General features: G+C 56.6%; 2 protein-coding genes across 3 annotated transcripts in view; both read left to right on the top strand.

Annotated features, from left to right (window-relative positions):
* Positions 1-23,271, top strand: part of LOC126053381 (ATP-sensitive inward rectifier potassium channel 12) — a 31,014-nt gene extending 7,743 nt beyond the window's left edge. Inside the window, exons 1-2 of one of the 2 annotated variants that reach the window (XM_049835560.1) lie at positions 15,283-15,482; positions 21,356-23,271. In XM_049835560.1, coding sequence (XP_049691517.1) covers positions 21,514-22,803 — 1,290 coding nt within the window. In that variant the 5' untranslated portion in view covers positions 15,283-15,482; positions 21,356-21,513 and the 3' untranslated portion in view covers positions 22,804-23,271. Of the gene's footprint in view, positions 1-15,282; positions 15,483-21,355 lie in introns of those variants that run through there. The other variant, XM_049835561.1, reaches the window with a different exon arrangement.
* The window catches only part of ATP5MF (ATP synthase membrane subunit f), a 102,335-nt gene that overhangs the window by 23,318 nt on the left and 52,668 nt on the right, over positions 1-26,349 (top strand). The gene's annotated exons all lie outside the window — the stretch shown is intronic.

The following is a 26,349-nucleotide window of genomic DNA, read 5'->3' as shown; positions in this document are numbered from 1 at the left end:
CTTCCCTTCCCTTCCCTTCCCTTCCCTTCCCTTCCCTTCCCTTCCCTTCCCTTCCCTTCCCTTCCCTTCCTTTCTCCTCTCCTCTCCTCTCCTCTCCTCTCCTCTCCTCTCCTCTCCTCTCCTCTCCTCTCCTCTCCTCTATCGTTTTCCTTTCTCTCTTTTCTCTCTTTCCCCTTTCCCTTTCCCTTTTCCCTTTCCCTCTCAGGGTCAGTGTTCCCAGGCCCCCAGACAGCTGCAGGTGAGGTCCAGGCAGAGGCTGCCACATCACCCTACACCCCAAGTGTCACTGCCTGGGGCATCCCATAACTCACATCCTCGCTTCTCCATATTTTCCAGCGTCGGTGACGCATCCAGGTCTCCCTGGTGCTTTCAGCACCCCCCCCCCCCCGAGGGGGTGCCACCCACATGGGGTCTTGGAGGAAGAGCGTCCCCAGCACGATTTGGCTGTGGGACTGCTGGAGCCAAGGCTTTTCTCTAATGAGCTGGTACAGGTTTTCTCATTAATTATATGGAGCGGTGCCATCATCAGACAATTAAGTAGTGTTGTCCCAGGCTCTAATAAGAGCGTGGAGAAAGCGGGGCATGGGATGCTGTGCCATGCCACGTGTGCGGGCACGGAGCGGGGCTGCGTCGAGGCACCCTTACGTGGGCACCAGCCAAAACCCTGCGAGTACCATTGACCCGTCCCACCACCACCCGCAGTGCTGCCTCCTCCGCCGCCTCCTCCTCCTCCTCCTCAAAACAGCCGCGTATCCCACAGGACCACCATCCCCGGCCACAGCCCACCCTCAGCGGGGAGATGGGACCAGGTGACGTCTGCCTTCGCTTTTGCAATGGCGCTTGTTCGCTAATTAGCAAAATCTGGCAATCCGCACCGTTCTCCCAGTCATTAATTATTATTAATTATTTGTTATGCAAATAAAGTTGAAGAACACAGTGCTGTAGGCAAAACAAATGAAAACAGTCCCGGCTCCAGGCAGTTTATGTAACGGCGGGTGAGTGGGCATTGCAGGAGTCCCCGGGGCCGTATAGCATCCGCGCGCTGTCCCCTGCGTAGGGGCTGCAGCACGTCGGCATCCCCTGGGCTGCGGGGACACATCGATGGCATCGATGGCGATGGGTGCTGCAGGGCTGGTGCCGGAGAGAGCTTCGGGGCTGCAAGGATGTGGGATGTAATGGGAAAAATGGTGCTTTTTAGGGTCCTGGGGGATGAGGGCGATGGGGGGACCCAAGGGTGGAGGGGAATTACGTTGGCGACGGGTGGCTGAGGCGGGTGCTGCTGGTGGGGGCACAAAGGCGATCGCTGGGGTGGGTTTTGTGGGTGCCGAGGGGGTCCTGGCGCACCCCTTTCCCTGCGGTCTGTCCCCGAGGGCGGCGTTTGGGGAGAAGCTGGGGTATTTCACCAAACGATGCCGTTTCAATAAGTGGCGGTTTCCAGTCTCCATCCTCCCAGCTGGAGAGGGACGAGACCAGGACCCAGCCGTGCGTCTGTCCCCATCCAGTCCCGCTACCTGGTCGCCGACGGCCCCGGGGTCTTATTTTGATGTTCCCCACCCTCCCTTTCCCCTCTACCTGGGGGTCTCTGCCCCATGTAGGGCTCCCTTCCCTCTGTGCTCCCCTCATGCCTCTGAGCTCGCCATCAACCCCAAATGCAACCACCCATCACATCCCCGTGTCCTGGAGCGATAACGCCGGTGGCACCGTGCTGCAGGGACACAGGCTGGCGGCGGTGGGGGCCTTACCCAAGTGCTACCTGGGGAATTGGAAAAGGAACCGAGAAAAAAAATGGAAATTAAAGAGAGGAAAGAATTAATAAGGATCCTGCCTTGACCACAATGGCTTTGTTTCAGGAGACCTGATACCACACGCTCGCTAATGCCCTTCCTCAGAGTCGTTTGGAAAGCAGTGGGGTTTTGGCGATGCTCAGGTGCATTTTTGGTGCTCTGCGGATGCAAAAGTGAGTTAGAGCTGCACTTGGTTCCTGCGCAGCCAGCGATGTCCCTCTGCACCCGGCGGCTGTCCCCAGCCGAGCTCTGCAGCCATCGTCGTAAAGCAACATCCCAGCAGAGCAGAGATTTGGGGTGAGAAATGTGTTTTCGCAAAGCGACACCTCTCCTGCTGGATGCTGCTGCGGGGCCATGCCCTGAAACACCGGACTGCCTGGCTGGAGGGCTGCTTGCTCCCTCCGGTTAGGAAATCATCCTATAGTGGCTATATAGCATACTCTGAATACACTGAGCACAAGGCAACCTGCGTGCTTAAAACAATCCTCTTCTGCCGTACACCAAGCACCATGCGGGTTGCCTGTATGTCCCTCCCCAGCCCCTGGTGTTATTTGCTTTTTTGCACTTACTAGATCCCCCAGTTACCACCCTGTAAGCCTCGTTAAGAGAAACCCTATATTTCCTCCATCCTGGGGTACTTGCCCTGGACTTTTCTTTAGGGGGAATTCAAAGCAGGGATGGGAGAGGAGCGGGGCTTTGCACAAGCTTTGCTCAGAACTGCAGTCGATGTCCCACAAAACTCTCCCATTATTCCCGTGCCCAATGTCCATGGGGAGCTCAGCCTCTTTTCTTCCTTCTGCGCTGCAGGAATCAGCTCTGGTTGCTGCCAGGGTTATCTCCATCCTCCAGCTTGCTGCACGCTCTGCTAGTTCACCATTCCTCTGAGGGCTGGGGCTCGACCCTGGCTGGGCAGCACGTGCCCCAGCAGAGGAGGACAATATCTTTATTTTCCCACCGCCAGTAATGGGTTTGGAGATAAAATCTGGAGAAATATTGGGGACTCGCGGAGGTTCCCCGCCTGCTGCCGCAGCTGCCTGCCCATTCGTATGTGTTCGTGGCCTCATCCTGAGCCCGAGCCTGGGCCGGCGGCTGCCAGGGGGGCTGGAGCCAGATGCCTGTTTCTAATAAAGCTCGGCTCCTGCCGTGAGCCGCACTCATCCTCGCCCACTCCAGATGATAACGGCGGGGATGCCGCCGCCGGACGGACCTCGTGGTAAAAGTAAAAAGCGGCTGAAGGTGAAAGGGACCGGGCTCCAGCTCGGCATCTCTGCACCGGCCCTGCTTTGCCAAAATAAGGATGCTCCAAGGAGCTAAAAAAAAAAATATCTCTTTGCCCTAGACCTGGTCCCCGTGGGGGGAAACGTGGGGGCTGCGGGGGGCCGGAGGCGGCAGGCGGAGGGCCGGGGCGCTGCGTGGAGCGCAGCAGGAAGGAAACGCTCGGCGAGGACGCAGCCAGCACTGCGTGCACGTCCTTACATATGTGCTATTTTCAGCTTGACGGGGAGCAGGCCAAGTTCTCCAACAGATTGAGTTTGGAGCTGAAATCCTCCTCTCCTCCTCCCCCCCCCCCCCCCCCCCCCCCATGCCCAGCACCCACTGCCTGCAGGCACCAGGAGTCCAAGCGCACCCAGGGCACCGCGCTCGGCCCCGTTCGGTCTATGTTCCCACCGGAGAGACGCACGCACGCTGCGCACACGCTCCCAGCGCCTGCTGCCGCTGCTCAAACCTCTCCTCGTTGCAAGGCCACAGGATCTGACCCTGCTCGGGGTGGGCAGCGGCTCCAGCTTCTTCCCTTCCCAATTCAGGCTGGTCCAGAGACCGGCACCAGCATCCTCCCAAACCCGTCCCCACTCCGACAGGGACCTGGAGCATCTTCTGCCTTTGGCTTCGCACACTCGTGCACACTCCCACCTGCTCTCTCTTTGCTTTTTTTTGTCGAGCGGAAAAATATCCCTCCTTCCTCCTCTCCCCAAATCCCCCCTCCTGCCACCTCCCCTCTCCCCCATCACTGCGACCCCTCCAGAAGTGCAGCTGCTTTTGCAGCCGTGTCCTCGCCCTGCTTGAAATGCAGGAAAGAAATCCATGTGCAACTTACTGTCTCGGCACCCTGTAATCATTTTGTCAGCCGAAAAGCACTTTTGTCAAACCCCCACAGGCAAACCGGGAGGGAATGGATTGGGGAGAGGCACCTGACACCACTCTCTGCTTTTCTTTCCCCCCTTTTTTTCATCCTGGGTTTTGCTTTACGGGTGGGACGACCATTGGGTTTGTCTCTCTTTCTCTCTCCGGGTGCTTTGGTGACCGTCCAGAGGGAGTGAATAAGGAAAATGTTGCAGGAGAGCAGTGATGCTGGAGAAAATGCATCGCCAGCGGCTGGATTTGCTCGACAAAGTGCAATTACGCAATGGGAGGAGAAAGCTGTTCGGCTGGAGAGGGGTTTCCAGCCGGGACTAATGGAGCCCGAGGCTCGGTCACCTGGGATGGCCCCGAGAGCAGCCCCGGCCCCTTTTGGGTGCTGGGGGGCATTAAATGGCTCCTTCTGTCTCGTGCAGGAGGTGCTCATGGGGGTCTCAACAGCAGGAGGTTAATGTCATCGGTTTGCTCCATCCTGAAAGCAAAAAAAAAACCCAGGAAGCGGTGGCTGCCCTGCCCCAACCTGCGAGCGATTTCTTTCTCCAGGGCCGGGTCCCCGAAGGGGACGTGTTTGCCCTCGATGCCAGCTCCGGCCGGGGTGGGGGGGTCCCTTTCTCAGCCCCTTCAGCATCCCTGCTGAGTGTCTGGGGTCACAGCAGCGGGTGACACTAGCCCTTGTCCCCCAGGAAAAGGGCCGAGGGTATCTCTTCGAGTCGGCAGGTCCTACGGCCTCGAGGACAGACTCTGCTTTACCCCAGCGTGGGGTTCCCAGGGACAGATGGACAGGGTTGGGGGGGGCCAGCCTCTTACTCCAGGTATGGGAACCTTAGATTTGGGCACCCCTTGCACCGCAAGCCGGGAACGTGGCTCTCCCCTCCTTGCCTTTTTTTTTTTTTTTTCGGCTGGCGCTTGCCCGAGGATCGGGGTGAGCTGCCGTTGCCAGCCTGCGTCATGCGAGCACCACGGGGAGTTTGAACAGAGCCGATCCGTTCTCCCTACCCTTTCCGCTAATGAGGAAGCAAATGCCTGGGATGGCTGCGGCGCTGGAAGGTCAGAGCCATCGGAGCCCGACGGCCCCGTGGCTCTGCCCACAGTCCCATCTTCTGCACCTCTTTCCCGTGTCCTTAGTGATGTTTTGGAGTGCAAAGAAGGGCTGGGAATGAGGTGCTCCATGGACATCTTGTGTCCAGGTTGGTACTGTCGGCTGGAAAAATGATGAGCCATAAAGCAAAGCGCTCGTCGAGCCTTGCCTAATGAACAGGAGGTCGTTAACTCGGCACGAAGTGTTTGCAGGTCTCGCACACAGAAAAAAAAAATCCCCCAACCCACTTGCAAATGCTGCTCGTCTAATTAGGGTACCAGGAAAGACTCATCCATTCTTCCGTGTCCGGTGTGTCCTCATCTGCGCACGTGAAATACGGGCCATCAAACACTCGCAGCCATCGTCACAGCAAGGCGCTCCCGTCCGGAGGCAGGTCTTTAAATCATCCCCGAGCACTGGGAAAATTGCAGACAGCTCGAGAGCGGAAAATGAAAAGGCAAAATGTTGTTCCTGGAGCTTTTGCTCTGAATTATTTGCTCGGCTTTAATAATAAGTTACACGCAAGCAGAACTGAAGTGGCTTTTTTTTTTTTTTTCTGGGGAAAACTAGTCCAGTGGATACTGCGGAGCAGCGCCCGGTCCCCAGCTCCTCCAGCAGCCTTTGGGGATGGGAACCGACGATTGTCTAGGGCAAGAGGAAAAAAATAAACCCTCTTTAACGCGTTTCAGTGCGGTATCCAGATGCAGAAGCTGGGATTGAAGCTTTTCATTCATTTTTCTGGAGGCGGAGGGGAAAGCAGCGGGGGGGATGATCCTGCTCTGTTTCCTCTCTGCTGGCCCCATCGCTTCCATGGGCTAATACCTGGCAGGCATCAGCAGGGCAAACTCTGGGCTGTTTTCTCTGCCTTATCCTAGGCTAGTTTGACTAAATCTAGTTTATTTAGGATGAATCACTCCAGCACTGCTGGTTGTGACCTGCTGGCCAGTGCGCTTGCTGAGTCTCTGCAATTCCCCTTTTATTGGTAAAAACGAGAAGTTGCTTTTTCTGCCTTTTTCTCCAGGATCACAGATTGCAAATTATGATTGCCTTAAACACAGGCTATTTCACAGCTTGCTGGTGCTTTCGGGGATGGGATCGCTGGGTGTTCAGTGCCGGTGACACCAGGAGCTAGGCCAGTGCTGTGTTGGCATGGTCCGACGGGCGCCTTAATTTAACTGTCCTTAATTTAACTCTCCCCTTTCTCACCTTCATCTTTTTTAATGAAGCAGAGTGGATGAGGTCTTGCCACGAACTATGCGTTGTGTGCTGCATACCCTGCCCAGGGCTCTGGGTCAGTTTGATGTGCTGCTCATAGAAAGGCGATGGCTGGGCTGGATCCTGCTCCGCTGAGCGGTGATGGATCCCATTTTCTCTTGTGCTCAATTCCACAGGGTCACACGGAGCATGAGGAGCTGTTTGCACCGAGTGCCCGTAGCTGAACCCATCTCCCTGGATTTCTTGGTTTCTGTTTGCTGCTTTTTCTCCTGTTTCCTTTCCATGGCGTTATTTATAGCTGGGCCAACTCTGCTCCCCGTCCTCCTCTCCCTCCTACTTCCCCAGGTGCCGCCTTGAGGAGGCAGGTAGCTTCTTCCCACCGAAGGATGCTGTCAGGACTTTGCCCAGGGGCACAGGTATAAAACTTCCTGCAGGAACAATTTGCTGCAGAAATTATGCTGAACTAGCCAAATTGGGCGGTTTCAGGGGAGCAACCAGGAGCGCACTGAAACGATCTTCCCCGCTTGCTTCCAGCTCCATCCCATTGCTTGCGCAACCCAAAAAGGTTTTGCAAGGAAAAATCTAAACTGCCGATTCTTCACCCTCTGGACTGGACTGGGACCTGATTTTGGCATTTCTGGCATTGGCAAAGTATCATTTGCCCCCCCCATTTTCTTCCCTATGTGACTCCCATAAAAGCCCCGAGGAGTCAAGCCGCAGCGTCCGAGGCAGCGGAGGGTCTGGGCGCGTGGTGCAGGGAAGGCAGGGAGGTCTCCGGGAGTCCGGAGAGCAGCTCCGCATCTGCCTGGCTGCTGGCAGAACCCAGGCAACCTTTCCCCCAAATTGAAAACATGCTTTTAGGGTAAAAAAAATAAACACACAAAAAAAAGTCGGTAGCTGCGATGCCATCTGCGTCTGCAGCATTGCACAGCGGGGACAAGCCGCCCGAGCGGGCTGCCGTGCACGGACCCCCCCGAGCACCTATGCCGGGTCGCTGAAAGAGGTGGTATGAGCCTTCCTCCTCCTTTCCTCCCCCTTGGAGAGGAATGTCCTGTTTCTCTTGGGAACAACGTATCTCCTTGGCATCTCTCTCTTTGGAAGCTTTGATTTCTTTTCCAACTGTGGCTCTCCAGCCTCAGCAGCATGTCTTGGATATTTTTTTCTCCCCACGGTCCCCCTCCCGTTGATCCCAGGGGGAAGGCTGGTTGGAAATCTCTCCGGCAGCCCTGGCCGGAGGGGCTGAAGGGTCTGGGGTGCGGGTTGCCAGTTCATTTGTTTTCCTTGATGGGGCTTCAAAAAGTGATGGGCTGATGGGTTTGGAGTCTCAGGGGGGCAATTTCCCTGGCAGCATCCAAGTTGTGTCACCTCTCTGCTTGGCTCTGTGACGACAGTGTTGATTTGAATTCTTCCAACTTAAGACTGATTTAAATGATGGTGAAGTTGGGGGGTGGCGTGTGGGAGTAGAGCACTGAGCGCTATTCTTTTTCGGTTGTCATATGCCTCCATAAAGACTTCTGCCTTGGGGATTTGCATAGATCCGTGGTCCAGATTGCGCTACAAAACCCACCGGTGGTCTGCAAAGCTATGGCAACGGCTTCTGCGCTGGCTCCCGAATCAGATGAAGCTGGAAAGTTTAGGTGTGTTTGCAAGTCCTCATGCCACGGCCGTTCCTCTTTGGTTTGGGGGCTGCAGCGGAGGCTCGGAGAATGGCCGGGAGCCCCCTCTCCACTCCAGACCCACACCATTCCACCTCCTCTGCAGCCCCATCCCCTAGGACATGCCCGGCTGCATCCAATCCTATCCTATCCTATCCTATCCTAACCCGTCCTATCCTATTTATTCTGTTCTCCACTGGCGTGCGCCGCTTTGCCAAACGCTCCCAGCCTCGCACTCGAGACCACTCTAATTTGATGGCGAGGTGGTGAGATCAGGGAAAAAACCCTGTTCTCAATGCTTTTGTGAAAAATAGGTGTTTGGGTAATGACCTCATGGACAGGCAGAGTGAGCTGGTCTCCTACCAGCGAAACCGCAGGAGGCGGAGGAGGGGGATCATGCAAATGTCCCAGCCACAGGGAAAGCTTAATTCGGTGGTTGTAATCGCTGAGGACACGCACATCTGTAGGAAAGCAGGCTCCCTTCCTTGCACTGCTCCCAGAAGGGCTTGTTTGTTTAATTTTATCTTGCAGAGAAAATTATAAAAAGAAAAAAAAAAAAAAAAAAAAAAACCACACCACCCTGTGGTTTTGCTCAGCTGCAGCACAAAAACGCCCCAGCGGAGCCCGGAGAGCGCCGGGGACCGAAGCCCTCGCCTGAGCCCAGGTATTTCCATGGGGAAGAGGGGCAGCGAAGGGGCCGTGTGGTAGCTGGCAGCCCCGGTGCTCTGCCGGGACCCCGCTGCCCACCGGCGCGGGGCCAGGCTGGACGGAGCCGGCTGTGGGAATCGTCAGAGCTGCAGAAATCTGGACATCGCACTCGCCACTCTGCTCTCCCCACTTCCACCCCGTGCTGATCAAACCCCATTGCCTAGAGCGTTTGTATCCATAAAAGAGGGAGAGATTTGCCCTTTCGGAGGCTGGAGGAGGATGGGGGTCTCGCTGGGGACCCCAGCCCGGCAGCCCAGCTTGCCCGGGTGCCAGCAATGCACTTTCTGACCAAGCAGAGTGGGCAAGGTTGCATTTTGGGGCAAAAAGTTGAGACCTTTGTGACGGTTGGTGCTTTGCAAGCTGCCATCTAAACCCTGCCATGGTCAGGGCTGGGGCGGCTGGCTAACATGGGAGCGCTTGTGCTCTGGTTTCAGTTCATTTTCTTCGCTATCATTAGTTTAAATTTCCGAGGAGCCTGGGCTTGGCATCAGATGCTGACATCCTTTAATTTAGCAAATGTAAAAATGGGACTTTTTCCAACTGGAGCGATTAGAAACGTCCCGCTCCATTCCCCAGCCGCGGTGTCGGGCGCTGGCCGGGCCGTAGTCACCCCGCTCCCCCCTCCACCGGCGTGACTGCGGCTGAGACCTCCCACACTCGTCACACGGGTGTGACGGGCCCATCATCCCCATCCCTGCCCGCTGCTCAGCGCTGCCGAGAGCTGCCGATGGTACCGACTGGCAAAGAGCAACCGGGGGGGGGGCTGGATGCAGGGAGGGGAGCTTCAGGGGGGAAAGGATGGAGCCGTTCCCCTCGTGACACCCCCACAGCACCCGCCGAAATCCCGTCCCCAGCAGTGACACCCCTTTGTCCTGACAAGGGCCTCCTCCACCTCCGGGTTTGCGTATAATGGTGCGTGTCCCCCCCCTAAGCTGCTTAATGAGGGTTAAGAGGCTAACGGGCTTATTACCAGCAATTATTTCCACAGCTCTGCAGGTGTCCCTGAAAACGGAGGGGGCCCCGCATCCACCCGGGAGCATCCCGCTACTATCCCTGCCAGTCAGCCTGGGGTGTCACGAGTTTGTCAGTTCTCAGCCGGTTACCCGAGTCAAACCGGTGGCCGTTTTTGGGATCTTTTTAATACCCTGTTACAATCATCCGGGCTGTGGTTTTTGGTAGGGGGGTGTGTGTGTCTGGTGGCATCCCTGCGGATACCTCCCCCCCCCCCCCCAAGCACCCCCCCTCTGCCGCCCTGGTCCCCCTGGCTCTGCCTCCAGAGCGGTTCTGCAGCATCCCTGGGCGGTCGCCTGGAGACGGCCGCGGCGGGTTGCCACAGCGACGGAGCCTTCGCTCAGCATCCCTCCATCCCTCCAACTCTGCCGCCTTGGCCGAAGTTGGGCGAGAGAAAAAAATCCCAGGGGACACCAGCCCTTCCTCCCCCCCCCACCCCAGCTCCGGGTGGCAAGCACGGGGCTGGGGAAACTGAGGCACGGTTGGTGGAGTTGGAGGCAGCTGGGAGGTGATGGAAGAGGAATTTTGGATGCTGCCTGTGTGTCTAATGGGGGAAAAAAGAGGTGGAAATGGGGCTGGCAAAGGGCAGGGGGTACCCGCAGTCGCTGGGGGGGGGGGGGGGTCAGCCCTTTTTGGGTGCAGCATCTCCCCACGAGTGCTCCCAGCAGCAGCGGTTGAGAGTCACCGTGGCAATGTCAGCCACGCTCCCGCTGTCGTCTCCTTTGACGTCCAACGCGTGCCGGGATGGGCTGGAGGGGTGTGTGCACCCCTGGGGGGGATCAGCCACCCAGACCCCAGCCCAAAAAACTTGGGGTCCCCTACACAGGGCAGGGTGTGGGGGGGGACGGACCCGGCCACGATGCCACCAGGGTCCCTCAGGGATGGGGGTCCCACGGGGCCACAGTGGTGGCACGGGCTGGTGCCTGACCCTGGGGACCTGCTGCGGTGAGGGAGAGGAGGGTGAAGGTCTTTGGGGTGACACCGGCAGCGGTGTGTGTCCCCCCCACCCCTGCCATGGAGGGGTCACACCCCCCCCCCCAAGCCTATAATTACAGACAGTGTCCGTGGAGGGCGAGGAGAGGTTACGTAACTTTGGCGTTTGGAAAATTCTTTCTGCTCCCTTATCAGCTTTATAAATACCTCGAACTCGGGCCAGGCCAGGCTGGGGGGGAAGGTGATGACATGGGCTGCAGCCAGTCCCCACGGTCAGGCCCATCCAGCCGCCGTGCCTCAGTTTCCCCCTCCCTGTGGACAAAAGCAGCCCCGCTGCACCCTGCTGCCATGCTAAGGGGAGGGCTCCTGGCTGTTGGTGTGAGCACCGGTGCGATCAGCAAGTGGTTTTTACCTCCAACAGAAAAAGAGGGCGATTTTTTCCCTTGGGAAAGACTTGAAAGTGCTTTTCTGGTCATGGCCATTGTTAAATGACAAGTTCAAAGAACCAAGGTCCTGCCTGTGGCCGCCGACTGCCTTGCCCCAATCCGGTGTCACGTCCCCCAGGTTTAAATTTGTCGCATCCTTCTGGCAGGTCCATCACGTCCTAAAAATCCCCGGGTCGGGGGCCACGCGGTGCCTTAGCCACCGCATTTTCACAGCAGGGTGCTGGTGGTGGGTGCTCACCCCGTTGCCCCCTACCCCGCACAGCACCGTCACAGCCCTCCCGACACCCCCCCCCCCCCCATCATCACGGCCAAGCCAGGGGACAGCGGGATGCTGGTGAGTCCCGAGCATCGCTGGCAGGAGATGGTGGTGGTTGGGGGAACAGAGCAGGGCCCCCCCCAGCTCACGTGCGCTTGCATTTACGCCACTTGCAAAATTATCTCCCCGCGGGGATGGTGGAGGGCGGCCGGGGCCGTGTCGATAGGAGCGTGCCCGGTGCACGCAGCCAAGGGCGGCCGGGGCGGCGTTGTGTAACTCTCCGTGCGGCTTTTCACCGGGGCCATGTCACCATGTCCCACCCTCCCCAGTGCCACCAGACCTGGCTGCTGTCCCAGCCGCAGGGCACCTTTGCTCTGTGCCTTCCTATTGCCACCACGGCCACGCCGGGATGCTGCGTGATGTCTGGTTTTACGCTTCCGAGGGATGCTGGAGGGCAGGATCGGGACCCCAGGGGTTCGGTAGGCTGTTGTGGCTGGCAGCAGCGTGCCACCGTCTTTACCCCCTGAAATCTTTCCTCGACAACATTTTGGGGTTGCTTGCTGGAGAAACGGTGCCCTGCTCCTTGTCAACCCGTGTGTGCACGCACAGCAGTGCCCGGCTCGCCAATGCCTTGTTTATTGTAGGGTTGCCCAGGAACACACGTGGGGTTTGTTTTTTTTAGAGCTGGCCAAAAAAAACCCCAAAGGGAATCCTGGCTTCTACTTTATTGCTTTTGAGATCCTGCAGCGTGTGCCTGAGCGAGCCACCCATTAGTGGGTGTACCTGGGCTGTGGAAAGGAGCGGAGAAGGGAACACAACTGGGTGTGCGCCAAACCTCGCCGGTTTAAAGACGACCTTTTAAATGCCCAACGTCTCTGCCCGCAGGGTCTGCAACCGCCGAGCCCCTTAACAAAGCGATGTACAACAGCGCCCGGGGCTGGGGCACAGAAATAATGAGAAAGGAGTTATTTTAGGGACTTCCACATCTGCCCAGTGGGTACGTTCGTGGCCATCCCCATTTGAGCTTGGCTTCCCAAACGATGTGGGTGCCCTGACTGGTGGCGGTGGGGTGGTCCCAGGGCCTCACACCCAGCTTGCAGGGTGCCAGTCCCGGCGGATGCCAACGTCGGGCAGAGATTTGACTTCTTGATGCCGGGGCTGGGCTAAGAGGGTAGCCGGGGCTGGTACCCGTGGGCAGGGAATGAGGGAGGATTAATTGAGCTGCTGATCCCTGACAGCGAGAGGGGACGGGGAGCAGCGAGCCCCCCCCCCGGAGTTACGCAATGCCTGTGCTAAATCTTCACCACAGCAGATAAAGACGGTCCCCAAAATACCCTGCCCTGCCTTTGCCGCCCTTGCAGCTACTTGGGTTTGGGGTCATGTCTGCAATCTGGGGGTGTCCAGCTCCCCGGTGACATCAGGGCAGGGTGGAAAGGGCAGAAACGCAGGGCCAGAAACCCTGTATCCTTTGGGAAGGAGGTGTCCTCCGACCATGCTCAGCTCGAGGAATGAGAGCGTTAAAGGCAACCCTCGCAGGATTTAAAAGACACTGAAACTCTTGAACTGGTGTGGGCAGAGCCATGAGCTGGAGGAAAACTAGTAGCAGCAAAGCAGTGCAAAGGCCTATTTTGTCTTGAAGATGCCGGGCAGCATCACGCGTGTGCCGGGGGGGTTTATCACCCCCAACAGAAAAGAAGGGGGATTTTTCTTTCTCCCCTCGGAAAGGCTTAAGTATGAGTTTTGGGTCACAGCCGCCATTAAATGGCAAGACCAAAGAACCAAGAACTTGCCTTGAACCACTGACTGCTTGGCCCCACTGTCCGATCTCCCAGGTTTGAATTTGTTGCATCCTTCCAGCTGGTCCTTCCCATCCCCAAAATCTCCGAAACCCCCTTCGAGCTGCTTCTACTCCAGTCCCCTAAGACCACCAAGGCATCTTGAGTTTCTTATCACTCTTACTTGTCATGACCGTAATTTCACTCCCTACCCCTTAGAAATGCCACCGACGGTGGATGTCCCCCTCGCTAGCGGTGGCTCCCCATGGCTGCAGCCGAGGTGCCAGCTCCTGTACATGTAGGGAAGAAGAGAAACTGTAATCTGAGCTCGGGAGCAATTAGCCAGGACGGCGGGTGCTGCCCGGCAAAGTCCCTGCCGCCTTCTCGCTCGTTCGTTCGGCCGCCGGCATCTCGCTGCGATCGTGGGGTGAGTAGAGCCAGGCGGGCATCTCTGCCCGAATGTGGCACGTCCTTCCTCCCCATCCCCTTCCTCCTGGCGTTAAAAGTCAAGTTTAGGGCTCTGCCGACACCTTAACCCACGGTGATGCTGGAGACCGCTGGAAATGCAGCCGCGTCTAGGGTGGAAATGGCAACTTTACGTCGGCGCGGCCAAGGAGCCAGGAAAATTGCGCGGGATAGCGGGACACGGGTTGTATTTTTCACTGAGACTTGAGCAGTTGCTAATGCTTGGGTGGAGCAGGAATAGCGGTGGGTTTAAAGCCCCAAAAATTAGTGGAGGATGCTGATGAGCGGTTGATGGCTCAGCCTTGCTTACATCCCATCTCCCCTTGCTGGAAGGGACCTGAACCGCGGGGAGAACGACGCCGAGCGCCTCGGCACCGGCTGCAGCCGTACGGCTGCAGCCGGTGCCGAGGCGCTCGGCGTCGTTCTCCCCGCGGTTCACGGCTTCATCGGCTCCGGCTGGCAGCCCCATCGCTCCCAACCTGCCGCACGTCGCGCCTTCAGGATAAACATTTCCCCGGGCGCGGGGTCTGCCCACACATACGATTTCCCTCGAGCGGAAGACACGGCTCCTTGGGCGGGGGGGTGGGGGGGGGGGTTTGCAATGGGTGAGAGCGGAGTTCCGTGGGAAAACCCGCCTTGGGAGTAATGGGATTTGGGAAAGAGACCTTGATGGGAGCTGGGCAAGCGGGAGACGCAGGATTAGTTCTGCCCTGGGCAAGCCGGGGCTGAACAGGGTCCAGATCCATCACCTTCTGCCTCTAATCCTAAGTTATAGGCAGCAATTGCTCCGTGAAAGGGCTTTTAAAATAATTCATGCCTGTGATACCCCAAGGATGGTGCTGAGCACTGCCCTGGTGCTACCTGAAGGTGTGGGAGCCCCTCGGTGCTGCAGCCCTTGGCTCATTTCCATCTGGTTGGTGATAAAATCCGCTTGAAGACATTTGCTCTTTCGGTTCCCTTTTCCCTTTCTTCCCACGGTGCTTTTTAGCAGCCGGGCAATCTCCCTGGGCTGGGACAGGGTTGCTTCCTTCCCCTTGAGCCTCTTGGCACGTGCTAGATGGGAATCTGCCATTCCCAATGGGAACTTGCATCCCTGAAGGCCTGGGCAATGGCACAACCGGGGCGCAGGGCAGGCAGGAGAGTGGCCAACTGATTTCGGCTCTGCCCGCAACCCCCATCGCTGGCGTTTGTCTCCGGGATGGTTTGGGGCTGGGGCTGGAGCCTGGTACGTATCCAGATTTGGGAGCATGCAGGAGGGACCGGGACCGTGTGGTGGAGGAGAACACACGGGGAGGACGCAGGGACACCCCAAGGTCACCCACCCGAAAACACCCTCTGACCCATGGGGTCCAGGATGGGGCTTTTTGGGAGGGAGGCGTCCACCGCAGCCCAGGAGGGGAAGAGGACTTGCTTGGGGACTTGCACATCCCGTCGGCACCCCTGGCACAGCCAAGCCAGGTGATATTTCAATTCAAAGCCCCAGACACCTCCCGGCCACGAGTCCCACCCAGGGGGGTTCATCTTCACCCTCCAGACACCCCATTAACCCCGTAGCCACCTCCTTTCCTCCACCCAGCACCAGCCATCTCCATCACCGGTCCTCCAGCCCCATCGGCTGCAGAAGGCTCCCGGGATACCCCCGGTCACTGTGGCAGGACATGGGGAGAGGGGATAGGGCATCGCCGCCGCAGAACCTTAATTCCCGCGGCCGCGGGGCTGCCGGGAGCAGATCTCTGACGTCCTGCGGGACAAATCCTGCGGGGTGTGGAGTCCTGGGCAGCAGCAGGCTGGGAAACCTCCCCTCCCCCTCGTTAAATCCCTTCCCCAGCGCAGGACAGTAGGTTACGGGACTCGACCAGAGGTTGGATTTAAGGAGATTACAATTTCTCCCCCAGGATAATCTAGAAATTCAATTAAAACTCTCTGTCTCTCGCCCGGGCTGCAGCAGGGCCACGGGGCACCCTGCACCCCGCAGCCATGGCCGGGGAGTGCTGGGGAGACCCCCCCGGGCGCACACCAGGTAAGGGCTGACCCCCTACTCCTGGGGTCCGGCTGGAGACCCCCCTTCTTTGGGGGTACTGGCTGGGGCTCTGCCCCTTCCCAGGGCAATTTGCTGGGGTATTAACACCCATCCCCTAAGCTGGGGCAGCCGGGGGCGGGGGGGCTGCGAGGAAGGGGCTGGGGGTACCCCGGAGATTTGGGTTAGGGTGTCGCAGGGACAGGGAAGTTTGGCTGCATCCCCTGGGGTTTTGGGGCATCTTTTGGCATCCTGAAAAGGCCTTCACCCCCCCCCCCCCCCCCCCGTTTTGCCCTCCTCCTCCCCCGCATCCCCCCAGCCATGTCCCGCTGTCTGGCCGTATGGATGTGAACGGCCAGACCAACAGCCGGTAAGCCGGGATTTCAGGACCTGGCTGCGGGTTGGGGAGACTGTGGGTGCTGCGATGTTTCCTGACCCCTCCGACGTTTTGCTGGGGGGGTTAGGGGGGGCAGACGTACAGCCCTGGGTCCTGACACTGCAGGGTGCGGGAGCTGGAGCGGGACTGGGTGCTGGGACTGGAAAAGACACGGAGGCAGCCAGACTGGGATGCTCAGTGTCCCCCCTCATCATGCCATGGATTTGGGGACCAACCGTGTGCTCAGTGCAGCCTCCAAAGGGATTTTTCCTAGGATCTCCGCTCATCCAGGGCCTATTTAGGAAGAATTTTAGGGTGCTTAAGCACAAGCCCGTCACCCCGCAGGGGCCACGTGGCCCCAGCGGTGCCGAGGGCTGCACGTGGCCCCTTCTCTCCTCCCGTGCCCGCGGTGGCATCTGCACGTGGCTCGGGGGGGGGACGGGGATGAGCCAGCAGCTCTCCAGGCACCCCGTCACCTCCGGTCTCCCAGCCAAGGGCCTTTCTTGTCCCCCGTGCCTCAGTTTCCCCCCCCACATGCACCGTCAAGCCTCGCAGACAGCGATGTCTTGGCTGCTTGCTGGTTCTGTGGGGGTGCGAGGGGGGTTCCAGGGGAGGGGTCCATGCCCGTGGCTGTTTTCTACCCATGTCCCTGCCAAAAAACGAGCAGTTTTTTCTCATTAGGAATGCACTGTGGTGGGAGCCTCTCGCCTGTCCCCCCTGGCAGGGGTTCTTTTATCCTCTGGATTCACCAGGGCCTGGCCTGCCCCATATCAAACCTTAATTTATTGGAAATACCCAAAGATGGGGGTCTGGGAGGAGGGAGTTATTCAAGCAGCAGTGCTGCCCCAGCACAAGGGGGGACGCGCTTGGCTGGGGGCTGGCCTCAAATGGGGGACCCCCCAGCTCCACTGCCCGCCCCCCTCCCAATTTTGTAGGTGTTCAGTGCAGGGTCTCTTCGTCAGGAAGGGGTGAGCAGGAGCGGTTTGGGCACCCTTGGCTGTGCCGGCACAGCCGCAGCCCCGTGCTGGGAGCAGAGCTCCCTCCTCGCCGCTGACATTGCTGTCCCGCTGCTGGGGCATGAAGGGCATCGCTGCGGGAGATAGCAGCGTTATCTCCCGGTGCAGGGCAGGCAGCAGCACCGAGCGTGACCTCCTCGCATCGTCCCCTCCCGGATGGTCACCTCTCCTACCCCTACGGCTGCGGGATCTGCATCCCCCAGCTCAGCTCCTCCAAGTCCCCACTCGGGTCAATCCCACCTGAACGCGGCCCGGTTCTCTGCACGCCTCCGTGAGCCGGGAGAAAATCCATGCTGGGAGGATGCAGGAGGGGAACGGCAGCCCTGATGGCTCCAAAATGTGTCCCCTCCAGAGGTACGGGGAAAGGTGTGATGATAAATGGCATCGACGTATTCAGCCGGCTCTAACTAATGACCTCCCCAGCACTCGACACATTTTCCTGGCACGCTGGCTGTTCAGAATATTGTTGTAACATTTAACTCCCTTTTAAAAAAAAAAAAAAAAAAAAAAAAAATTATTAGCTGTGCAGTTGGCAGATTGCTGGAGACACTTGGATTCGCTGCGGGAAACCGCTCTGTGGTGGGAGTTCGGTTGCTGCAGTTTAGTGGCAGGAGTCATTGCCTCTAATGTCAGCTCATTAGCTGGGGTAGTCCACGGCATCGCTGTGTTCAGAGCCCACGGGGAGCTGTGGGCCGTTCCTTCCCGCTATTAATATTATGGGCCTGTTTTGTTTCCTGCGTGTTAACGCTATTAGCGCTGCACAAGACGCATGGCATGAGCGGCAGGGGATGGTCCCGCTCCTGCCTGACATGGGTTTGTCTCCACCGAAGCTGGGGCTGGCGATGGGATTAAGGGGCAGCGATTATTAGGGCAATTTTTGAGTTTGTTCCCAGGGGGTCAAATTGTGACGGTCAGGGGTGCGAAACTCCTAGGAAGGAGGCAGGGAAGGGGATGGAACCTCCTGTAACACCTCCTATCAGTACCGTGGGGTGGTTTTGGCTGGGGGGAGATGTCAGGGTGATGCTGGAGAATGGCACTCGTGGCCCAAGAGAACGCAGGGTGACCATGGGGCCACGGTCCCCAGCCGGTGCCCCCGGCTGAGCCCGTCCAGCCGCGAGTTTCCACGGGTTCGCACGAGCCCTCTCCCAGCCTGAGCCTCCCGTGGCGGCAGCGTGGGGCTCCAGCCTTCAAATTAAAACCAAACCAGAAATTCAGCTTTCAGCAAACTCGAGAAAGTGTATTTCCAAACAAAACCGTGCTAAATAAAGTACGAGCCGCAGGCGGCCGCCTGCTCCGACAGATCCACTTTGCTCGCCTTTATTTAGCTGCCGTCTCCCCATGCTGCCGTTGCCGGCCTGGGGCTGGGGGGGTTTGTTCCTCCCCCCAAGAGCTGTGGTGTTTTGGGGAGGACTCAGTCCCACGGCTTCGGTGAATGTGGGGTCCCACGTGGGACGTGGGCTGTGTCACGAGAGCTGCCCTGTCTCCAAAAAGCGTCAGCCCCTCAGGTCTGTCCTGGCATCCCCCCACAGCAAAGGGTTCCCGACGTCTGGGGTGCTCGGGCAGGGTGAAACCCTGCGTGACATGGGAGGAGGGGGAGGAAAGAGAAATGAGAGAGAGGGATGGTGACAGAGAGGGAGGCAGGCAGGCAGGCAGGAAGGAAGGAGAGGAAGAAAAATAAGGGAGAGAGAGAGAGAGGAAGAGCAGACGAAAGAGAGGAAAAGAAAAAGAAAAAAAGATAAAAAGGAAAAAGAAAAAAGAGAAAAAATAAAAATAAAAGAAAAGAGAAAAAGAAAAAAAGAAAGAGAAAAAATAAAAGAAAAGAAAGGACAAGGAAAGGAAAGGAAAGGAAAGGAAAGGAAAGGAAAGAAAAGAAAAGAAAAGAAAAGAAAAGAAAAGAAAAGAAAAGAAAAGAAAAGAAAAGAAAAGAAAAGAAAAAGGAAGAAAAGAACAAAGAAAGGAAGAGAAAAACAAAGAAATTAGGAAAGAGAGGAGGAGAGAAAAGAAAGAAAAAGAAAAGAAAGGAAGAAGGAAGGAAGAAAGAAAGACAGAGAAGAAGACATAAACAGAAAAGAAAGAGAAAAGAAAAAGAAAAAAGAAAAGAAAGGAAAGGAAGAAAGCAAGAAAGATGAAGAGCAGAAAGGAAAGGAAGAAACAGAGAAAGCAAGAAAGGAGGGAAGGGGGAAAGGGGGGAAGGCGGAGGGAGGGGAGGGGTGGTGGCGACTGGGGAGCCCGAGGGTCCCCGGGAGCGTCACCCCCGGCGAGAGCAGCGCTGCTGCCTCCACAGTCACCCGGGCACGTCTCCCCTCCCAGCACAGTTAATCCAGACCCCAGCTAATCCTCTCGCAGGTCACTGGGAGCTCATTGCATTTTGTTCACTTCTCAAATGCATCTAGAATTAATTAAAAAAAAAACCCCAACCCTAACAGTACATTCCTCCTGTGGCAAAAGCATTGGGCATATTCCCTTAGGGTGAGCCAGAGGGGTGGTGGAGAAGGAGCCTTTTCTGGCTCCAAATGCTCAACTCTCATTAAAAAGGAGGAGAGAGATTAATGAATGCGGCCGGTGTGGTCAGGAGGAAGACTCTGGACCCATGACCAGGCTGGAGTTCAGCAGCGTGAGCCTGCAGCCAGCCTGACACGTCAGCTCTGCAAGGCCACTTTGGTCCCGTTTGACTTGCAGTGACTATGAAGTTGTAAATATTCACCATTAATATTAACTGTTCTTGCCTATTTTACTCTTCCCCCTGGCTGTAAGGAGGGAGAGGATCTCGTGCCGATCTCCCCAGCCGGGCGTGAGCAATCGCTTGGTCTGCTGTCATACCCCACAAATAACTGCGGCGCTTGAAAAATCAGCTTTGGGGTTAAAAAATGGTTGTGCTGGGATTGCAGCGGGTGGAAATACGTTGTTTGGCATATAAAATGGTGGCACGCGTGGGTCTGTGTCCAGCACCTGGGAAGTTTGGGCAGGTTGTTAGTGCTCCTGCTTGTGGTGCTGGGCTTCTGCAGGGATTCTCAAGTCCCAGGCTGGATTTGGGGAGAATTTCAGTAAAAGGCAAGCCAGGGTATCGTTGCTGGCCAGGCTGACGCAGTCGCAGGCAGGCTGTCCCTGGCAATCCTTCCCGGCGCTGGGCTGGCCCTGGCCACTGTGTAATGGAAAGGGTGTGCTTGTCCCAGCGTGTCCCTGGGCACTCGAGCTGATTGCAGGAATCGACCGCATCGATCCCGCCAGCGGATCCGACACAGCACGTACAGCCCGGCGGGTTCGCCTGTGCCTCTAGGCATGAGCCAGGCACCTCTGCGCTGGGGGGACAGGGTGTCACGGGGGGCTTTGTACCCACTCCCCCACCACGTTGCTGCCCCGTGCGTGTCCCACCGCCAGCAAAGTGGTTTCAGCCCCAGTGACACATCCCGTGTCGCTAAATAATAGGATGAGGAGTGGTTTGAGGAGCACTCCTGCGGTGCCACCTCTTTGGGGTGCTCGGGACGTGCCACGTGGCTTCTCCAGAACCCCGACCGCTGCCTGATGCGGCCCCACGTGCCATCGCAGAGGGGTTGAGGGGGGCCAGCAGCCTGGCAAGGTGCTGCTGGGTTCCACCACCATGGGCTCACCTGCACCAGGGAGTCCACCTGGCTTGGGCCACCTCTCCCACGTCCGTACCACCTCTCTCCCAGGCAAAGCTGAGCGTAGGTCCCTGCAGCTGAACCCTCCAGAAGGGATCAAAACAGCTCCCTGTTCCCCAGCGGCAGTTGTCCCTTTATAAGACTTGGCCAGCGAAACCCATCTGTGACCGTAGATGGCTCCATGTCCCAATGGATGCGTGGGGAAAGTTGCTCCTCAGGACATCTGCCCTGAGCAAGTGCCTTCCCTGGGCCTTCTCCAACCGGCTGCACGTTGGCCATGTCCTCTCCCATCCCCGGGCTAGGGGACGGAGGTTAAATCCACATTTTCCTGTGGTTTCCCTCGACCCCAGAAGAGCTGGTGCTCAGGAGGTCGAGCGAGTGCTGCTGCGATGTGCTGGGCAGCGGTCCATCTGGCACGGGCAATGTGAACTGATGGAGCCGCTTTCAGGCGTACCTTTATTAATATCTCTGCGCTAAGGAGAGCGGCTTGGCCTCGCCGCTTTCCTCTCCAGCAGCCTGACCCTGCTCTGAGAGCAGAGCTCATGAGAAAAGCAAAGGGGAGAGACTCCAGTGCTACCCGAGGTTTTTCATCTGCTGGTGTCGTTGAGGGTCCCAAAAATGCCGCGTCTCTCCAGCAAGGTTTGCTCACTCGCTTTGTAGTGTGAAGGAACAAACTCTAAGACCTTCTTTCTTCTTTGTGTGTGGTTTTTGGGAACAGCCTAGCCATAGGAGGGAGGGTAAGGGAAGTTGGGGTGGTCCTCGCTCAACATGCAGCCACTCTCGTCCTCAGATCCATGGCCAAACACCCCCTTGGGTCCTTTTGCCGTGAGAGGTAATAGCTGTGTCTTTGTTTTCTCATTGCAGAGCCTCTCACGGGATCCACGTGGTGACGTGGCAACCAAGACGTGGAAGCTTGGGACTTCTCTTCCACCGCAACAGAATTTGGGGGGTGGGCAGGGGTGGGCCGGGGGGACGTCAGGAGTCGCAAGACCCTTCACCTTCACTGTGGGCTTGGCTCAGGGATGACTGCAGGCAGAGTCAACCCTTACAGCATCGTGTCCTCCGAGGAAGACGGGCTGAGGTTGACCACCATGCCAGGTATCAACGGCTTTGGCAATGGGAAAATCCACACCAGGAGGAAATGCAGGAACAGGTTTGTAAAGAAGAACGGTCAGTGCAACGTGGAGTTCACCAACATGGATGACAAGCCGCAGAGGTACATTGCAGACATGTTCACCACGTGCGTTGACATCCGCTGGAGGTATATGCTCTTGCTCTTTTCCCTGGCATTTCTGGTGTCCTGGTTATTGTTTGGGCTGATTTTCTGGCTAATTGCACTCATTCACGGAGATCTAGAAAACCCGGGTGGAGACGATACCTTCAAGCCTTGCGTTCTGCAGGTCAATGGCTTTGTGGCTGCTTTTCTTTTCTCCATTGAGACCCAAACGACTATTGGTTACGGCTTCCGCTGCGTGACGGAGGAGTGCCCGCTCGCAGTCTTCATGGTGGTGGTTCAGTCCATCGTGGGGTGTATAATTGACTCTTTCATGATTGGTGCAATAATGGCAAAGATGGCCAGGCCCAAAAAACGGGCCCAGACATTACTTTTCAGCCATAACGCAGTAGTGGCAATGAGAGATGGAAAACTCTGCCTGATGTGGAGAGTTGGGAACCTCCGGAAAAGCCACATAGTAGAAGCCCACGTACGAGCTCAGCTAATTAAGCCCAGGATCACAGAAGAAGGGGAGTACATACCTCTCGACCAAATAGACATCGACGTGGGGTTTGATAAAGGCTTGGACCGTATCTTCTTGGTGTCCCCCATCACCATTCTTCACGAGATCAACGAAGACAGCCCCTTGTTCGGGATCAGCCGCCAGGACTTGGAGACAGACGACTTTGAGATCGTGGTCATCCTGGAAGGCATGGTAGAAGCCACTGCTATGACAACGCAAGCTCGGAGCTCCTACCTGGCCAGCGAGATCCTCTGGGGCCACCGCTTCGAGCCCGTCTTGTTTGAGGAGAAAAACCAGTACAAAGTAGACTATTCCCACTTCCACAAAACCTACGAGGTCCCGTCCACCCCCCGTTGCAGCGCCAAGGACTTGGTGGAGAACAAATTCCTGCTGCCCAGTACCAACTCCTTCTGCTACGAGAACGAGCTGGCCTTTATGAGCCGCGATGAGGAAGAGGAAGATGATGACAGCCGGGGTTTGGAGGACCTGAGCCCGGACAACAGGCACGAGTTCGATAGGCTTCAAGCCACAATAGCGTTGGATCAGCGGTCGTACAGGAGGGAGTCGGAAATATGACTCTTGGTCCTTCCACTGACTTTTCCGAGGGTATTTTTTTTCCTCCTCTAATCTCTTCCCCTACAACCCGCTCAAATTATGCAGAACAATGCAAGTGCCATAGGAATGCTTGAGAAATTAGTATCGTTCATAGTTTTCAGTTTCATCGCAATAACCACTGAGCGGTCTGCAGGAGGGGACGGTGGCAGGCCATGGCGCGCCTTCCGCGCCCGGCACCTGCAGCGGGGCCACTGGCTCTTGGGGGACGGACGGACGGACGGACGGACAGACGGACGGATGGAGAGAGGAGGGTCCGTGGGGCGCGGGCAGGCGCTCGCCCCATGCGGCCCCGCAGGGCTTTGCTCTCCCCGCGGGGAAAACGCTAGCGTTTTCTTGGAGCCGAGCACTGCGAGATCCAAAAAGAGGAAATATCAGGAAACAAATCTTTCTCTCTCTCTCTCTCTCTTTTTTTTTTTCTTTTTTTTTTTTAACTGAGCAGCAACAACAACAAAAAATTGCTCCTTCCGGCAGGTGGTCTGGGTCAGTTGCACAAGAACAACACTTGAAATAACATGCAACATTAACGTACTTCTTTTTAATTTGGGAAAAAGCGGGGGGGGAGGGAGGCGAGAGGGTTTTTAATTTTTTCACCGTACCGTTTGGGAGACTGTTTACCAAAATAATAATAATAATAATAATAACAATAATAACAATAATAATAATAATAATAATATTAAATCTGAAAGAAGTGATTCAGTATTTTTTAAAAGTGAACAAGGGAATGAATAAGCCACCGGGGTCCTTTGAGGGGGTGACTTGCTGGGTAGATGCAAGAGCTAGAAGACAAGACTGCATCCAGTTTTGGGGTGGGGTTTTTTTTTCCACTGGCATGGCTTCGTAGGCAGAAAACAGACGTAAGTGGCTGGAGGTCCGTGGCAGTGAAACCAAGTAGCGTAATTACTGGCAAAGTAGCTAATAAGGAAAAGCCAGATTGTGATAGAAAGAAGCATTGTAAACACAGTAATTAGCCAATTTCTGGAAATATTGATCTTCAGGGTAGAAATGAGTTCTGGGGCATCAGCTGCTGAAGTGCTGGGTCTCCCCCAACATCTCCGATGGGGAATTCATACGTTTCACCATAACTGGGACAAAATATTGAAAAGCACAAAAAGGAGAGTGGAAAGCTCTCAAATCTGGGTATTTTCCCACTTTTCCAACCAATTTGGTATTTTCTCCCTTTGAAAAATCATTTCAAATGTGGAAATCAATGTGAAAGTCATCTCGTTGGGTTGCACTTCTTCTAGCACAGGAGCCGTCTCTGTGCCAAGCTGAGATTTATGAATTCCCCGTTCACCGGAGAGTCCTGCTTCAGAGGCAGATGCTTTTCCGAAAACAACAGATGCCAGTCGAGAAAAAACCACCCCGTCTTGTGCTTCAACCCGTCCCCACGTCCCGGCCTCAAGGTGTATTGTGCCTTAGAGATGCAAACTCATCCCATGCCCCAGCCCTCCTCCACGGCACCCCGCTTGCATCCCCCCCACTGGCGCGACATCCCCCTTGCTCTGCCCCCACGAAAGCGCCCGCATCCCACCGTCCGCTGCGTTTTAGGCTGCCCTTGTCGGCACGCTGGTTTAGCTTTTGCTACGGCACGAAGCAAACCACCCCGTGCGTGGGAAGCCTTTGTCCCTGCCCTGCTCCCTGCCATTGCACAGAGAGAAGGAGCCGGGAAGACACGGCTTGCGGGTCCCTTCATCCCGGCCGTGCTGCTCATTGGTGCTCTGGGAACCAAAATTTGGCTCCCTGTTCCCCGTGGCCGTGGGAAAGGCTTTGGTACCCACAGGCATCCCGCACCCAACCTTGGAAGCGGAGCCCCGGTAGCACCTGGCCTCGGGGAGAAGGGGTCGAAAGCGGGATCCCCGGCACAGTTTCGGCCGTGACGGGCTCCCGGTGCTTTTCTCCCCCCTCCCCGCCCACATCAGGGAAGCCGTGCCCCGGGATTACAACTTTCATGTCCAAACATCGGTGGCAGAGGCAGAATTTGTCCTGTGTCCCCATCTCTTTCTTGGAAAGGGCTTTGGGGAGCAGCTGCCCCGGTGCCCCCCCCCCCCCCGCTGCCCTGTGCCTCCGAGCATCACGTCTCACCGGCCGGCCACGGGATGGGGACCGGGACTTCATCCCCGCAGAGTTTCTTCCCACCTTGTTCCCACCAGCATCCATCACCGCCACACCATGCTGCCCACCAAGGGGCTGCTCTATTTTTGGCTTCCCCTAAAAACCAGCCACTGGGAGAAAAGAGCCCCCGGGGCAGCGCCGGGACGGGGCCAGCTTTTTTGGCACCAAATGCCCCAAACGGGCTGGCCCCAAAAGCAGGGACACATAGGGATGTGACATTGAGCTCCGGCCACGACATTTGTGTTTCTAAGGCGGTGAACACGGATGCCATCCCATCGTCAGTCCCTTTGCTCCCGGGGGGGGGATGGTTTTGCCACTCGCTTTTCGTCCCATAGCATCTGGGGAGGGGGGGGGGGTGGGAAGGATGGAGGGGGGGTAGAGAGATTTTGTGCGCGCACTACTTATTTATTTTTTTAAAAAAATGCTTTTAAGTCGTTTAGGTTCTTTTGAATAAATAATAATTATTAAAAAAGGTGCACATCTTGCTGCTGTAGGGTTCTCAGAGGGTTAATTTCTTTATAAATATATATGTATATCTCACAGTAAATATTTGTATAAAAATGAAAGAGAAATAGAGATGTCTTTAAGTAAATTATTGCTTTTAAAGAAACTTCTATGATTGTACAGTGTTACCTGGGAGAATAGAATAATATATACAGATGTATTTTTAAACTGCTGTGTAGGAGGATGTGAACTGGGCTGGGGAGCGCCCGCGGCCGGCACAGCGAGGGGGGGGGTCGGACCCTCCCCGGCCCCCGTTCACGCACCCCCTTCCCCAAACCCCGCTAGTGAGGATCTAGCTCTGGCGAGTTGTCATATATATACATCATATAGTCCTCGTCCTGGCCATGGACCACGCCGGTACATAGTGTATAAATATTATTTTTGCCTACGTGTGAGTGCTCTGAGCTACTGGTCTTTTTTCCTACCATCAGGGAGCATTGGGAAGGCTGCCCAGGAGTGGTTTTAATCACAGGAATTATCAAAGAGAAGGGGGAAAAAAAGAAAAAAAAAGGTGAAAAAAGCCCAAAAAGTGGTGTTTGTTTGGCACTCAGGTTCCCCGGAGAGGCTGGAAAGGCACAGGGATGCTCTCAGGATGTGAGTTTTGGTGTCGATCACAGCAGGGATGGAGCGAGATCCCGTTGGGAAGGGGCTCAGAGCCGTGCGAGGGGACACGTTCCCCCCCAAAACAGCTGCCGGCCATTTCCTCCGAGCCGAAGCCGCTCCATCCATGGAGTTAACTCCGGCATTACTCTTGATCTTTGGAGGATGGCAAGAGTCCGAGAAAGGAAAGAGCCACTAATCTTCTTGGCCAGCATCCCGTAGGGATTGCCCTCGGCCGGGGCTCAGGGCGGCCTCCGGCAGCAGCAGCCACCCCGGCTGGGGACCGGGGGC

This window comes from Accipiter gentilis, chromosome 33 (assembly GCF_929443795.1).
Source record: "Accipiter gentilis chromosome 33, bAccGen1.1, whole genome shotgun sequence".
NCBI classification, from domain to species: Eukaryota; Metazoa; Chordata; class Aves; order Accipitriformes; family Accipitridae; genus Astur; species Astur gentilis.
This window is presented reverse-complemented; position numbering and strand designations above follow the sequence as displayed.